General features: G+C 29.2%; 1 protein-coding gene across 2 annotated transcripts in view; it reads right to left on the reverse strand.

Moving 5' to 3' along the window:
* The window catches only part of LOC107440948 (leucine-rich repeat-containing protein 49), a 43,599-nt gene that overhangs the window by 24,493 nt on the left and 1,720 nt on the right, over positions 1–17,386 (reverse strand). The window contains exons 2-9 of one of the 2 annotated variants that reach the window (XM_043048838.3): positions 17,259–17,370; positions 14,993–15,067; positions 13,963–14,032; positions 11,758–12,012; positions 7,345–7,447; positions 5,971–6,174; positions 3,306–3,372; positions 1,219–1,362 (exon numbers count right to left, since the gene is read on the reverse strand). In XM_043048838.3, the coding sequence (XP_042904772.1) occupies positions 1,219–1,362; positions 3,306–3,372; positions 5,971–6,174; positions 7,345–7,447; positions 11,758–12,012; positions 13,963–14,032; positions 14,993–15,067; positions 17,259–17,306 (966 nt within the window). In that variant the 5' untranslated portion in view covers positions 17,307–17,370. The remainder of the gene's footprint in view (positions 1–1,218; positions 1,363–3,305; positions 3,373–5,970; positions 6,175–7,344; positions 7,448–11,757; positions 12,013–13,962; positions 14,033–14,992; positions 15,068–17,258; positions 17,371–17,386) is intronic. The other variant, XM_043048839.3, reaches the window with a different exon arrangement.

The raw sequence follows: 17,386 nt of genomic DNA on the forward strand, positions 1-17,386 counted from the left end.
GTTAAATTGAAAACTTTGTAATAGAATTCAAAACTTCCCTAATCATATAAGTTTAAAATAAGGTTTCAAATAATCTTGAAATGAATACAAAATAATTTTGTCGTATAAAGTAATATATTGGTTGATGCTCAATTCACCATTTAAGAATTTTTTGATGTAATTACTGTATTGTTGAATAAAGTCAAATATTATTTTAAATTGGATAAAAGAGGCCAATTAATAATCATAAAACACAACCCAACAAGATTCATTTTCTGAAGATAATAAATAAGGTCCGAATTCATCACCATAAAAATTTGATAATGTAAAATTGTTGCTTCCCTTTCATAAATGAGTGAATTCTCCGAAAGTTTGAATTAATGAATTTTGCGGGTAAGACTATATGCCTTTTATATAATTAATAGATGGTCTTCAAGTTTGAACTATTGAGATTTGCAATTCATAGTTATAATAAATTGGATTTAGAATTAGATTGGATTTGTTTTTTCTTGTTGATCAATCCACATTTAAATATAAAAGAAATGGGATGTTCTCAGAATCCAACAGAAAATAACACATCCTTTGAAAAATTCCGCAGAGAAGTGTTTTCACAAAACCAAAAATGTTTCCCCCAAAAAACTGCTTGAAAAACTTTCTGCAACAACAAAAAATTACGTTATGCAAAAGTTAGTTAATATCACAGTTGCCAACACGGATAGGAAAATATCCAGTAGATATTACGAAATAATATGAATTTAATGATAATTGTTGTATAATGCACTAAATATTTTACACATAGGGAATTTTAGGGATTTTTTATAGTCATCAAAATAGTAAAACTGCAATATTTTCCAGTTATGATTTCACATTAAATGATCTTGAAATGTTTATTCATAATTTTGAATAGTAATAGGAATTTAATTCAGCTAAGAAACTAAAATTTATAAATCAGGCTTGCTTCCTTATGTATAAGAGACAATCATTTAAATGTTCAAGAAAGCAATAATCTGCACAAAAATTCGATTTCAATAGGGACCTTTTTAGAAAACTTACTCAATTTTAGGGAATTTTCTAAAATGTACAAAAACCAGGAGAATTTTTATTAAACCAGTAGACCAGAAGAAACAGTCAAAATCCAGTAGTCTACCGGAAAATCCAGTAGAGAGTCGTATGTTTTGCAACTAATCACTTCTCAATACAACTCAGGAACTATTTCATTAAAATAAAAATGAAACTTACAACTTCAGTAATTAAGTTCTTGGACAAATTCAACTCAATCAACGATTTGAGTCCTCTCAAACCACTCATAATAGAAATTTGATTTGAAGAAAGATTTAGCACTCTCAGTTCTTGAAGGTGACTGATATTTGCTATTTCTCTAATCTAACAAAAGGAGAAAAGATTTAAGATTTATAAGAGTACTTCAAACATGCAACTTAATATCTGTATTTGTAACAATTAGCACATTACAAATTTCTACATAACCAACTGGGATATCAATTTTAAAAATTATGAAAAAATATTCGGAAGCCTAACAATTATTTCTCATAGTATACTGTTTTAGTGTTTATATTTAGTGAAACTGATTTAATTTACATTTGGCATTTTTATTTATTTGACCCATTCTACACTGAATCATTGTTGCAGCTGCATCCATTTTGCTGAGTATTCATGAAGTTCATATGAATTGTTGAAAGGGATTTTCTCTTACAGTTAAAAGGATATGCTTTTCTTTCATTTTAGTTTAACGAAAATGACAGCCCCAGATCAACCTTCGATTTTTAATGCTTTTTTTCACCTATTTATTTTAAGCGGGTACTTCATGTGTATCGATTAATGCAGAAAAGTTACGTTATTGCCAATTAATCACCAAATTCTTTTAATGTAAAGCATTGCTTTCTTAAAATTGGCTTAGATACGAGTACAGTATTATTTGCGCTTACGGCATAACGACTTTATGTTATAATGTACATTTCTGCTCGGCCCACGAGGGTCGTTACATTCAGCATTAACAATGTATAGTTCTAAGGGTATTGTTATAGATATTTAATAATATTTCAATTATAATTTATATTTATAAAACTAATTACAGATTAAGGTTTTTAAAACATCTTTAAAAAACTGTTCTTCCAACCTTTCTGTTATACTATATGACAGTAACCAATGTATAGTTCTAAGGGTATTGTTATTGATATTTAATAATATTTCAATTATAATTTATATTTATAAAACTAATTACAGATTAAGGTTTTTAAAACATCTTTAAAAAACTGTTCTTCCAACCTTTCTGTTATACTATATGACAGTAACCAATGTATAGTTCTAAGGGTATTGTTATTGATATTTAATAATATTTCAATTATAATTTATATTTATAAAACTAATTACAGATTAAGGTTTTTAAAACATCTTTAAAAAACTGTTCTTCCAACCTTTCTGTTATACTATATGACAGTAACCAATGTATAGTTCTAAGGGTATTGTTATTGATATTTAATAATATTTCAATTATAATTTATATTTATAAAACTAATTACAGATTAAGGTTTTTAAAACATCTTTAAAAAACTGTTCTTCCAACCTTTCTGTTATACTATATGACATTAACCACGGAATTATTTCAAGAGAGGGGGAGCTCCCTCCCTCCATGTGTGTGTGTATGTATATATATGTGTATGTTAGTATTAACTGTGTCTGAATTATCCCCAAACCTCACAAAATGGTATTCAAGAATTCACACTTGCAATTTTAACTTCATGATTCTTTTAAAATTAAAAAAAGAAAGTGTTTACCTGTAAATTATTTATTGCTCATTAAACTGTATTTTTTAAAATTTGTTTTGCTGTTTTTTTTTTATCTCGCTGTTACATTTGAAACCAAGAATTTTTCCCATCGGTCAGCAATAGGGACATATATTCCATTTGCGAATGAATTTTTTAATGAATTGTTATCTAAAATAATCTAATATATAAAATAATTTTGTTATGTTACATAAAATTTCATTATCCAAAATAATGAATTATTTAGTGATTTGGTAGTAATTTTCACGAAGGAAATGTTAAAGCTTGCTTGAAATAGAGACACAATTTTTTAGAATTCAGACACAAGAAAAACTATCTACTTTTTTATTCGTAAATTCAATTACACAAATATTGAGTAAAAAATTTTAAACTTTAAAATGGACTGAGTCCCTTCATTCATAAAATGTGAGGAGGCTAAAGCCCCCTCTCAGTTACACAGTCCCTGCTATATAAAGACAAAATTGTATTGAAAACAGTTTAAAATTATTTATAATGAATGAAAGATAAAGGTAACAATATTGATACCTCATTTCCACTTAGATCAAGAACATCAAGATGGTGTAATGCCTGTAGACCATCAATATAATTGATTCTATTAGAAGAAAAAAAAAGATTTTCAAGTTACAGTAATCAATATTTTCATGTCTGTGAGTTCAAATCAAGTTTAAAAATTTGAAACCTCATTTCCTTACATATTATTATATCCTCATCTTCCACGCTAGTCAATTCAAAGGATGAAAATATGCAAATTTTTGTTATAGCTCAGTTTAATTTCTTTTAATTATAATCACCTCTTTTTTTCTAGAAACCACACATATATTGCTATTCTATGCACACATACAATAAAACAAAAACATTTTTATCAAATTGTATGAAAGGCATTAAAATGACCCAATTTTTAACATACTAAACACAGTCTTTTCAAAACAATATATACATATATACTACTTTTTACAGCAGGCACTGAACTTTTGTTCTTCCCTCGGAAGACGAAGGAAGTGTTGCTCATTTATTGTTACCCAGTAGGCACCTGTGAACCTAAGTCACGGAGGAGAGCAACATTACTCACGTCACAGGTACCCGTTTATAGGGTGGGCCACATTCACACAACCGAGGACAACACACAGATTCCAAATTCTTGTTGCAGTTCAGTTTAATTTCTTTTAATTATAATTACCTTTCTTCTTCAAGAAACCACACATACAGTCCAACCTCAGTTTAACGAATCCCTATTTACCAAATTTCGCGATTTAACGAAATTTATGAAGTAGATTTATGGAAAATAATGAAAAGAGATTCCGACACAGAAGTCGATGATAATAAATCTCCAGTGAAAACTGTTACTTTTTCTGATGCTGTGAAAACAGGGAAAACGTTAAACACAGATTTTTCCAAAGAATCTAACTGAGTCTAAAATATATTTTTAATTTAAAAGCAAGTAATAGGTTTGGAATTTGTCAAGAGCAATAATTTTTAATTAGTCTTAGAACAATTCAGGCAGCATATACATTGCATTTTTTTGAAAACTTTGGAACAATACTCATAAAATAAAAAGAGAATAAACTTGTAAAACATATGGGTTAGAGCAATATAGTCTATATATATCCTCAATAATAAAAAATCTCTATAAGTCCCCCATAACAACAAGTCAGACAAGTAAAGAAGACAAGTAAAGAAATTTTTCATAAATCATCATTAATTTAAATTCATCAACGTTAAAAACCAGAAATAAATAAAATCATTAATCTACTTGCAGACATTTAGCAAATGTTAAAACCTTTTCTTATTAGGGTTGCCACTCAAATCTGAAAAAAAAAATTTCCAGAGTTTCGCCCGTACATAATATACACAATATAATATGTTGCTGTTGTAATTCATTTACGTTGCACTTGAGCTGCACAATGGGTTAGTGGCGACAGTTTGGGAAACATCCTTGAGGATGATCCGAAAACTTGCCATCAAAATTTTGATCTTCTGACCCCCGCTTCGGTAGCCCGACGACCTGCACGCGAAGTTGAGCACTTTATGGTAGAACAGTTTAACGAGGACCAATACCACACACCATGGGTCCCTACGCAAACTAATTCAAGTGGTTACCCACCCGCAGTCAGTGATACTTGATTCCGGTGATCAGCTGGGAACTGTGCCATAACGATCAGTCCACTGAGCGAAACACACTTCAGGGTTCCCACTCAATTTGTGAAGGAAAAAAATTCCCTGAATTTTACAGGTAGACTTTAATGAAAATTGAGACCATATTTTCATCAGAAAACTTGGATTCTTTTATTTGTTAAGTGAAATATTAGATTTTTCTGCACAAAAAAATATTATTAAATGAGGATGGGAACATTTTAGTTTGACTAAAATGTGAAATTTTTAGAACAAATAATTGCAATAGATGTAGGAATTATTTAATTAGAATCTCAATAACTGATTACTGTTACTGACAATTTTAAGACTTACTATTTTCCAGGTGTATGAAATAGAAACAAAACATTCCAGGTTTTTGTAAAAAAAATTGATTTTTGGAGCTGAAATAAAATTCCCCGACGATTCCAGGTTTTCCATGATCCGTGGGAACCCTGTCACTATATATTACGAGGAAACAACAATCAGTGTACTCTTGTGTGAGCTATATTGGGCTAACTATATTCATTAGTTTTAATTGCTTGAAAAAGTTAGAGGAAAAAAAAAAGAAACAGCTGAATATACTTAAATAATGCTATAGTAAATGAAATAGTTTAGTATAGCCGAAATATGCTTAAATACCATAAAACCACTTTAAGTGGTTACCATTTTTTAAAAACAAAATTCCCTGCATTTTCCATTAGGTGATTTTTAAATTCCCTGTTCTTGTGGAGTGGCAACCCTGAATAAAGTAAAAAGAGGGAAGAGAAAATTTCCCTTTTTTAAAATTAGAATACTAAAACGGCTATTTATTATATTCAATATTAAAAGCATGAATATAGTTAAGCTATATTGAATCATTTTTTAGCAATCATTGTGAACAATTGGTTTTATCATAGCTGCCAACACGGATAGGAAACAGTCCAGTAGATTTTACGAAATATAAATTTCACGATAATTGTTGCAAAATATACTGAACATTTTACACATAGGGAATTTTAGGGATTTTTATGTTCATCAAAATAGAAAATTTGCAATATTTTCTCAACAAAAATCTGAATACCTATTTTTAGCCAACATCAGCATCCTGAGAGAAAGTAGAGAGTCTAAGCCACTAATGTGCTCCAACATATTTTCAGATAAATCAAGGAACTTCAGGTTTGAAAACGCTTCTAGGTTTTCAATCACAGGAATATGGTTGAGTTGCAAATTAAGTAGATGAAGTTGCTCCTCACCTTCGATAATGGGGAACCGAGATAAACTACACCTGCAAAATCAAGAAATGTTGGAAATCAGTTCCAGGGTATCAGCTACATTTTAGATTTTCAAATTCATGACTTTCCATGACTAATTCCAAGAATTTTTGATAAATTACTATTTTCTTCGCAACAATAAATTTAAAAAAGCATTATATTAACATTAATTGAAATGATAGGTATAAATACTCTGCATCTTCATATTTATAGATTTTAAATTAAAGAAACAGAGTGAAGCAATAAAAAAGCTGAAAAAATTCCAAAAGCAAATATATATTTTTTTCTTTTCTTATGCAGTCTTATATTCTAATGATTCTTTTCTTGCTCATCAGAAAGGAAAGAAATACTCATGATTTTTCTGTTCTCATTTCAGAATTAAAAAAAATTCGTCAATGACTGGCTTGTTTCAGCTAGAATTTTAAATTGATAAAATAAAAAAAAGTAAATAACAAAAATTTGGAAATCACAGAAGTTTAAAAGATAATTTTCTCTAGAAATGATGTTTTTTCTTTTATTTAACACCATAATCCAAGAACACCATAATTTTTGAAGAACATGATAAAAACATTTTATATTTTAATAAAATATGTTTGTTACAAATTCAGATATTTGGAACACCATGAAATGGGGGGGGGGGATTCCATTTTAAAAATTAGATCTTTCAGTGACCCAAATCCATGACTTTCATGATTTTTTGACATGATTTTTTTTAAAAAAATTGTTAAAATCATGATATTTCATGACAAATTTTGTTCAATACCAAAATTCATGACTTTCCATGAACATCCAGGTGCACAGATACCCTTTAGTTCCCAACCTGTGATACTCTAACAAAAAAAAAAAATTTCTGCTAGATAACCCTATAATCTGCCCAATTTCATCTTGATTCAATTAAACGATTGAAAAAATTTCGAATTTTATTTCTCAAGATATTTAAAGGTAATTAAACTTTCTTCACTACCTTTTTCAATTTTGTATTCTCTACAGTTAGTTAACAAATTACACCTGTCTAAATTGATTTTTAAAAAAATTGTTTGGCATAGTACTGTATGTACTAGAGCATGATTTTCCCCAGACATTTATAAAATATGTAGCTTAATATTTAACTTCATAAAATTTAATTAATTGATTCATTATTTTAGATTGAAAAGTAGTACATTGCAATTCATATCAAGCCATACCTGTCAATCAAAAGACGATCAGGATCCAGAGTTTTGTCCTCCAATGACCTCCTAACGTAAATTTTCCCGTCATCGCTAACTCGGATGGCTACCTTGGATTTACCTATAAATAAGTTTTAGATATTTAAAATTTTGAACAACAAACAAGAATGTTTTAAGAAAAATAAAATAAAAGAAAGAATGACATCGAAACAGAAATGTTGAAAAGTAAAATAGTTAACTTATGGACAGCCTCTTATAATTTATTTAAAATTACCGTTTTAAAGTCTGAGTATATTATCTGCTAAAATGTTAAATCTTATTTTTAACTCAAAGGGATTTGTTTTAATTTTAATCATTTTTAATCCTACAAATGTTTTTTAAATTAAAATATTTAACTTGTATTTTTTTATTAACTAGGTAGAATATTTTTTTAAAAAATTTAATTCAATGAACATCAAAATTTATGTTTAAATGGACTTATGTATTACGTAGAAATATTAAAAAAAAAAAAAAAAAAAAAAAAAAAAAAAAACTCCACAAATTTTTCCATTGTTTTTATTTATTTCAATTTATCTGAATTTTTTTTTCTGATAAATTGCTTCTGATTCTGTTTTATTTCCTAAGTAATAAGTTTTAATAGTTTTTAATTTTAAACATCTAAAAGTAGTTAATTTTATGCAAACATATTACAAGGTTAACTAATAAAAAGAATTTAGTGGCAAGAACAATGATTTTTATGTGATAATTCAACCTACAATAGTTGTCAACATGTCTGTCGAAATACTTAGGCATGTGGCCCTTCATTAGTTAATCTGCTGTGCATGTAGCCCTTCACTCAAAAAGGTTGTGCACCCCTATCTTAGACTCTCAAAGTTACAAACTTCAAACATATTATCTGTCAGGGAAGCAGGCGGATCCGAATAGTTTGAAACAGGAGCCCTAATGATTGCATCAATACAAGACATTTTAGTATCCTGCCTATGACGAATTTCAAAATCAAATTCTTGAAAAGGATACTCCATACAATTTAAGGGTTATATGATTTCCTAGCATTGATACAAATTGAAGCTTGGCAGTAGGTTGCTACTGTAAAACTGATGCCCAACAAAAATTGTCAAAGTCGTTCTAGTGTCATACAATTGTCGTAGTCGTTCTAGTGTCAAACAATTGTCATAGTCATTCTAGTGTCATACAGTTGTCATTAACTACAGCTCCACACGAATGATATTTAATCTCTGTCTCTGTAGTCTTCTTACTCACAACGCAAACTAAATGCAATTTATCGTTTCCAAGCAGAAGCAACATACCATCTGCACATACATAGCTGTGAACTTCAGTTTTTGCTTCAGGATTATAAAGAGCCAAAATTGTTTGTTAACTCGCATTTTAAGCACCTCTTCATTGTCCTTTTCCCATTTGAAAATTTCATTCTTTTTCATCTGCTGCGCTAAATATCGAACTTTAATTGCACAGTTTGGAATAAATCTTCTGAAAAAAACAAACAAAAAAAACAAGAGATCTTCAAACATCGTGTATATTTTTAGGTTAGGGAAGTTTAGTTAGAGCTTCCACTTTTCTTTATCTCCAGACTTAATACCGTTTTTATTTAAAATAAATCCCAGATATTCCACTTCTTTCTTTCCAAATTCACATTTAGGCAATTTCGAGGTTAAATTCAAGGAGACTAGTGCTTTAAATATAGTTAACTTCCATATTATTTATTCTGACATTTCTGCTGTAACAAGTATGTTATTCAAATAACATAACACACTTTTGAAATACAGTGCACAAAAAAAAATTATAAATAAATAAACAGACCACCTTAAATAACTTTTGACCCATTGATCAGATTTTCATATTCTAAGACTCAATTTTAATGGCCCAAGGGGATGTTCTCAAATAAAACAACATGAATATGTCAAATTACATCTATTAGTCACAGAAATCTAACGTGAAGTGTAATGATGTAAGACCTAACAGAAGGTAGAAAAGGACACATGTCTAAAATAATTGGGTGTGTTAGTAACACCACAACTGCAAGAATTAGGGATGAGAGTAGTCAGAAAATAAAAAAGAGGAAATCCAAGAATATATATATATATATATATATATATATATGTAGAAGCTATGATATTCAACAATTTGACAAAACCTTTTTTTTAATTTTTATTTCCAATGGCAGATTATAGACAGTAACAGCATACATAAACATTTGAATAAAAATAAGAACAGAAACAAAAGATGCTGCAACAAAGTCTATTAATCACAACATGTCTCTAGCTTCTCAATAGCGTTCAATGATAGAATTCTTGCAATTCTAACACACTTTTAAACCGTGTGCTTATAAATCTGGTCACAGTACCCAAAAAATGACCAAAACATCGAAAAATTTTTTTTTGGTTATAATAAGACTTAAAATTATTTCAAATGCACTGAAAAAAAAATGACATCTCTATCTACAGTTTTAAAAAAGTTATGAATGCTTTTACATTTCCCTAATACAGAAACTTGCACAGCAGACAGACTTTAAAGTGCTTTTTCACATAGATGATAATTTTAGGTTTTAATCTTAATTAAATACCAAAGGAATTTTTTCTATTCAAGATAAAAGTTTTGAAGTAAACTTTTTTATCTTAAGTATAATACATTTATTTAAACTGTGCATGGAATAAGCATTTTATGAGATATTACAATTTTTACTGCATGCTATATATACCTAACAGGAATTTTTAACCTTGTTTTGCAAAATAATCAATAAAAAATATTCTAATTGTTATTTCAACAAACAAATGCACAAAGTTGTTAAGATGAATATTGTAAGCACTAAGAAAAAAACATTTTTTGAAAATATGTTAAATTAAAAAAGCCTTAGGGATTTAAAAATATTGAACTTTTTCAATTATTTTTAAAATTAAAAAAAAAACTAAATAGTTTAATTATTTTTTGAAGATAAATTATTGATTATAAGTTAAATGTGCATGTAAAGCACCTACAAAATGAATGATTATACCTTTATTTAAAAAAATTATTGCAAGGGTACTGCGATCTCTTTAACATTGTATGAATATGAATCACATAAATATGAATCGCATGCATGATCTTAAAATCGAGTGAATAAGTATTGCAATACTTGATTTTAAACTGAGAGAATATGAATTCAGTTATGTGGCTTTTAAATCACGTTAATATGAAACTCGATATTGAATTTAGAAAATGTGAAAATACAATTCATTATGTGTAAACAGGAAGCAGTGACGTCTGAATAACAAAAATACGAGCTATTTGGCGGGCGGGTAAAAATATTGTAAATCTTATTTTCTGCAAGTAAAAGAGGAGAAAATAGCTAAAATAAGTAAAAATGAGGAAGGGTTAGCAGCTACGACATAGTTTGAATTTTCTGTTTACAGGGGTCTGTCCAGACATTTTGTGAAAGGTCCGTTTTTCGTGAAAAAATTGCTCACATTCTTTCAATCAGAGTCCACTTTTATGAATTGGTGCAAATAGGGTCTGCTATTGCGAAAAAAAAGTTTTTCAAGGAGTTTTTAAATTGTAAAGACATACAAGATTATGCTCAACACTGTAAAATTATAATTAAAAAAATAAAATTTTAAAAAATAAACAACAATTGCTGCTTCTAAATTAGAGATGCAACATACAAATATTTGGTATTTAGCCTATACTGAATGCAGAATATTAATTTCGGCGAATAATGGAAGAATTGTCTTCCGAAGACAAAACTTAATTCGTTTACATCCATCTTTCTTGTTTTCTGCCCTGGAAAGGGTTTATTCGATTAACAAAATAATAATGAAGATAAACAAATATGTGAAGGGTCCGATTGAAAAAAAAATCATTTTGTGAAGGGTCCGTTTTTAAGTTAAAATATTTTGTGAAGGGTCAGTTTTCATGAAAAGATATTTTGTGAAGGATCCGTTAACGGACCCAAATTTCTTCTAAACAGACCCCTGGTTTATCTTTGAAAAATCGGAAATAAACATAATTATTTTATTTCATCGACTGAGTCTTTAGAAAAAGCGGAAAATTTATATAAAAAAAAAGTAAAACTTTTGGAAATTTGGAGGTTTTGAAAAAAAAAAAGAAAGCTGAAATTCGAAAAAAAAAAAAAACTGAAATTCGAGAGACAAAAAGCGGAAAAATCTCATCCCTAAAGAATAGAAATGTAAATATATTTTTTATTTGATAAATATCTTCTGTTGATATTTCAAAATAAATTTTAATTTTGAATAATTCAAATGTGTCTATTTTAAGTTAAGCTTTTGGATTGTATTAAGCTATTAAAGAGGGGGAAAAACTGATCCCAACAGGAAGAAATCAAGAGAAAATTCTAAAATCAATAAGACTAAAGCAGACCATGAAATTTTTTGAAATTAGGCAAACAATTTTAAAAATATTAATAAAATGAAGGCTGACCTTGTATTTCACTAAATCTAGACCTTCCAGATAATTTCCTAGAAAGGACCCACTGTGACCTGTAAGAGGAGGCATTGACAGGGGAGGATGAAATCGATGTAGATGTCGCCGTGTCCTCCACCTTTGACAGAGAAGTGCAGGCATCGTAAGATGTCGAGGACACAGGGCTGGATGATGCTCGGCTGGATCCTCTGGATGGAGATGGGGACTGGTTTCTGTGCAGAGATCCTCCTCCCTGGACATTTTTTATATCATCTGTAAGATAAAAATATAAAAGTATCTGTGCAAACAATCCAAAGGTATCTGCAAGTTCATAATTGAATAATTTTATTAAATATACAAAAACATTTAAATATTTAATATTTTTATTTATTACTGGCAAAATATATATATACATGCACATGAACATTAAGAACTTTAGAGAAAGATTAATATTAATAGTTATACAGGGTGCATAGCCAAATTATTTCAGAAAAAATAAGCCCATCTTAAGCACTTTGACGGTTTTATCTTGTTTTAACCATCATGCGAAAAAAAAAAATTGGCATTGTTTTTGACGATTGTCAAAAATCATGAAATTTTGAATCGTGTAAAACGAATACCGTTTTCATACGCCACGGACTGACAATACGCCGAAATATATTAGGGTTGAATTAATTATGAAAACGTTGAATAGAACAATGTGAACTGCGTCTTTTTGCATAATTCAAAGCGAAAATCAACATAGTAAAGAAAAATCTCATTTTGAAAAGGAGAAAATTAAGCACTTTTTAAAAACATCCAATTAAAAAAGCACCTTTAAGAGCTTTTAAAAAATAAAAATCGAAAATAAGCACCTTTAAGCACTTTTTAAAAACGCTACGCATCCTGTTATACATAGAACATGCATTAAGAATATATAAACTCAATTCTGTCGTCACCGAATGGACTTAGACATCCAAAAGTGATTATTTTATTTTTTTCTGTGTTTGTTTATTACTTTTACTTATTGTATTAAATTCATAAATTTATTATCATTATTATAGCAAAAGGGTAGGGGAAAAAAACTGTGTTCTGGGGAAACATTTCTCTGACATTTTTTTGCACTTCTGTTACATGGTGGGCCAAATTAATCAGGCATGTTATTGAAAAGAATAAAAAAAGGAGAAAAGAATATAAATGATTCCTGTAATATGTTGGATTAATTATTTCAATTGTTTACACTGTTTAGTAACACTTTTTAGTCCTGCACTTTACATTTTGTTCAGTAGTCACATAATTACAAAAACCTTTTCGTTAAATAACAAAATCATACACTGCGAATTTTAAGTGAGTGTTTTATAAAATGCAAAACTGCTAACTATTGTAAGAAAAGGACTTTACTTAATATTATTATCGAATTAGATGACTGCGTAGAACAATTCTAAAGGTATTAGTTAAAAAAAAATTCTTGCTACCCACTATTTTCATGAAAAACAGCATTAACAGTTGTAGAATAAATTATTTGCAGATTAAAACAATAAAAGTATGTAGAAACTGAAAAATTAAACATGGTGCATAGCCAAATCTTTCAACAAAAAATAAGCACCTTTTGAGCATGCAAAAAATATTTTTAAACACTATATTTATTAACAAAATGCAAAATAATTTTCAAAGACCTTAAATGATCATGATAAAATAACTAGTTTCTGAGAAAGAGCTCTTTTCGTGATAATATTAGTCTGCATAAAAAGATCGAGAGATTTTTCGGTTCTATTTCAGAGGGTGGAAAATGGTGGTTGAAAAGAAGAATATCTTGCACGTTCCAGCAGAGTTGCACAAGAGAGTGTTAGAATCTCACCGAACCCAGCAGAGTAGACGCACAGGCGGAACTGCATTAATCAAACATGTAAAATGATTGGTGCTGCCATAAGCTACGGACCGACGGTACCCCTAAATGGATTGTGGTGGAATGAACTGTGAAAACCACGCTTTCGCATAATACGTGGCCAAAATCGATGTGGTAACGAAAAAAATCTCATTTTTGATAAGGAAAAATTAAGCACTTTTTAAAAACACCCAGTGAAAAAAGCACCATTAAGTGCTTTTAAATAACGAAAATAAGCATCTTTAAGCACATTTTTAAAAACGCTATGCAGCATGTAATAGAATAGTTAATAGAGATGTGTAAAGTATAAGCAGGTTTTTCTTAAAAAGCAGTCATAATATGAAAAGAACAAAACAAACCTGCTCTTGTTTGAAACTTTCTTCGAGGAGATGCTTTTGATTGGGTTTTAGATGCAACTTTTGAAGTGGTCTGAAAATAAAAGAATTTATTTAGTCTTAAGAAAATCATATTTTATTTTTCTAATATTTACATTATAGCACAAAATATTTAAGGTGTACTAAAAGAGGTTTTTCTGGCTTTGTCACGCTGTCTTAGGACCATTCTCATGACTACGCTTTAGAGCATACTTAGGTTCCTTCTGCTACATTAGCGCATTGAAGCTCTAAGGTGCATAAGACTTTTTATGTACCTCTCTGGCAGGCTTTTTTCGAGCTATCTGCGCCAAAACTCTTTAGCACTAATATCTTTTTGCAAGATACTTTCAATAATAACAAACATATACGTTACTAATTTAAAATAACAAATGTGCTCTTCGCATTTTGTAAATAATCATCACAGTAAAAAAATAAAAATCATGAAATAAATAGTAGTAATTGCCGAACAAAAGAACGACGATGATGTGCTAATCAGACTTCTCCCATGCGTGTTTCGTTTCGAGATTAGATTGTTGTAATAAATAATATTGTACAAAATATAATGGATTTAAAACTATGCAGAAATCAATAGCAATAATTGCATAAAATTCGATAGAATCATTGCCTTAAAAGTATTTACTCAAATACATGATTTGAATTTTTCGTATTGTTTGAAATATATCGGGAAATTCACATGAGAATCAATATCAATAACTGCCGAAAATACAATCGAAACAGTACATCGATTCACTCTACTATCGCGAAAAATTGAGTGCGTCAAAAAGTGATTACCTAAAGGCATGATTAAAATATTATGTGTAAACGTTTGAAGAAAAGTAATTATTTTCACTCTTCGAAAGAAAAATTGTTACGCAAGAACTCTAACATTCTGTGATAATGTCGTCGTGCCGCTGCGATTCTGCCTCAGGGTTATGTACCTTGGATCATGGAAAGAATACTCGCAGAGCCTATTTGTAAAACTATTCATACAATTTACTTAATAAAACCAACATACCTGCTTATTTTTATCAGTTGAATTCACTTTTCCCTGGCCTATCACGACGCTAAGCCCAGAGACTTGAATGTCTGCCTATAAAGATTAGAGTAGTGTTTAGGGGGTGTTCATTACTATATGAAATAATTTGGTGGACATAAGAAAATATCTTTTTTTTTTCATGCTGTAGTTAAATTTGGTACACTTTTCCTTTTTACAAAAATGTGGTTTTGCTTGATATTGATATGTTACACCCTGGGTTGGGTTTTGGACATCCTAAACTGGTTTTGGAAATGACACACGGGTTTTACTGTCTTAAAGTGCCCAAAACCTTGAACATTTAAAAAAATTTTATATGTATAACCATTGTACATATATTAATAAATATTTGATACTTTATTTTGGTTTACTTTTACTTTAAATTATTAAAGGAAAATAATATAATGTAATATAATAGGAAGATATTAATAACTTTTGAAGATGCACAATTCACCTAATAACAAAAGTGAATACCTTATCCTTTAACTATGTTTTTAATATTCTGGGGTGCGGAGTAGACCTACCTCCTCGCGGTGCACCCTGGAAACGTATCCTTATACGGCTAAGTGGTCTACAACTTTCGGCATGTTAACTATTTATTTACAAAACAAAAAACAAAAAAACAATCATCATTTAATATCAATAAGAATGAAGACAAGATGTTTGTAAATATAGAAATATTTAGAATACTACATTTGGAATTTAAACTAAAGGAAACTTGGAAAACTTAGTTCGTTTTGAACCGTCTTTATTTTCTCCTCTCCCCGAGAAAGGTTTATTCAATAGACAAAACAATAATGAAGATAAACGAATTTGAGAAGGGTCCGATTAAAAGATGAACTATTTTGTGAAGAGTCCGTTTTTATGGAAAGATATTTTGTGAAGGGTCCGTTAAATTTCCTCTAAACAGACCTCTGATTTAGTAAAATAAAATATTAAAATACAAAATTATTGAAAAAGAAACTGTCAAAACTTGAGTATCTAATATATTTACACCATTCAATGCACTAAATTTAAATTTAGAAAAAAAATAAATTAGAAAAAAAAAATACATAGCATTATTTTAATCTTAAGTTCAGTCATTACCATCCTCAGCCTGTAATCACTATTAAAACTTTTCAGATGGCTGGTAATAAAATTTTACTCTATAATTTGTCTATGGTAAGAACTCCCCCCGCCACAAAGTCTGAGGCCGTCTGCTGCTATGGGAATGAGAACAGCATATTTCAGGGAGGGTAGCTTCTCTTCACTCTAGGGCTAACACACATAGAATGAAGAAAAAGATCCCCTTTTTTTCGGCAATGAGCCAAACCTCCCCTAAACAGTGACCCCACACTTAACAATAAAGATGAAAATAAGAAATAGAATTCCCTGTACTTTCCTAGTTTGTAAAGAAAAAAAAAATCAAAATTCCCTGTACTTTCCTAGTTTGTAAAGAAAAAAAAAATCAAAATTCCCTGTGCTTTCCTAGTTTGTAAAGAAAAAAAAAATCAAAATTCCCTGTACTTTCCTAGTTTGTAAAGAAAAAAAAAATCAAAATTCCCTGTACTTTCCTAGTTTGTAAAGAAAAAAAAATCAAAATTCCCTGTACTTTCCTAGTTTGTAAAGAAAAAAAAATCAAAATTCCCTGTACTTTTCTAGTTTGTAAAGAAAAAAAAATCAGAATTCCCAGTACTTTCCTAGTTTGTAAAGAAAAAAAAAATCAAAATTCCCTGTACTTTCCTAGTTTGTAAAGAAAAAAAAATCAAAATTCCCTGTACTTTCCTAGTTTGTAAAGAAGAAAAAAATCAAAATTCCCTGTACTTTCCTAGTTTGTAAAGAAAAAAAAAATCAAAATTCCCTGTACTTTCCTAGTTTGTAAAGAAGAAAAAAATCAAAATTCCCTGTACTTTCCTAGTTTGTAAAGAGAGAAAAAAATCAAAATTCCCTGTACTTTCCTAATTTGTAAAGAAAAAAAAATCAAAATTCCCTGTACTTTCCTAGTTTGTAAAGAAAAAAAAATAATCGAAATTCCCAGTACTTTCCTAGTTTGTAAAGAAAAAAAAAATCAAAATTCCCTGTTATTTTAGGTGATTTTAAAATTCCCTGTATTTTCCAGGTTTCCCTTGCTCTCCCTGTGGAGCCAGAATTAAACAGTTTATGAACATTTGCTACGCTAATAATATTAATGAAAACTAATAATTATTAGGCTATAAAGACAGAACAAAATTAAAATGTCTATGGGGTAAACACTAAAGAAAAGTGTTACCTCTTTAGGAACTTTTGTGGATTTATCATGGTTTTTTCGTGATTGCATCGATGGCCACTTCTCTTTTCATTACAGAAACTTCAATAAAAGAAAATGTCCTTTTCTTTTTTTTCTAAAACAAATCATAT

The sequence above is a fragment of the Parasteatoda tepidariorum genome, chromosome 8, assembly GCF_982258835.1.
Source record: "Parasteatoda tepidariorum strain Cologne lab strain chromosome 8, Ptep-v5.0, whole genome shotgun sequence".
NCBI lineage: Eukaryota > Metazoa > Arthropoda > Arachnida > Araneae > Theridiidae > Parasteatoda > Parasteatoda tepidariorum.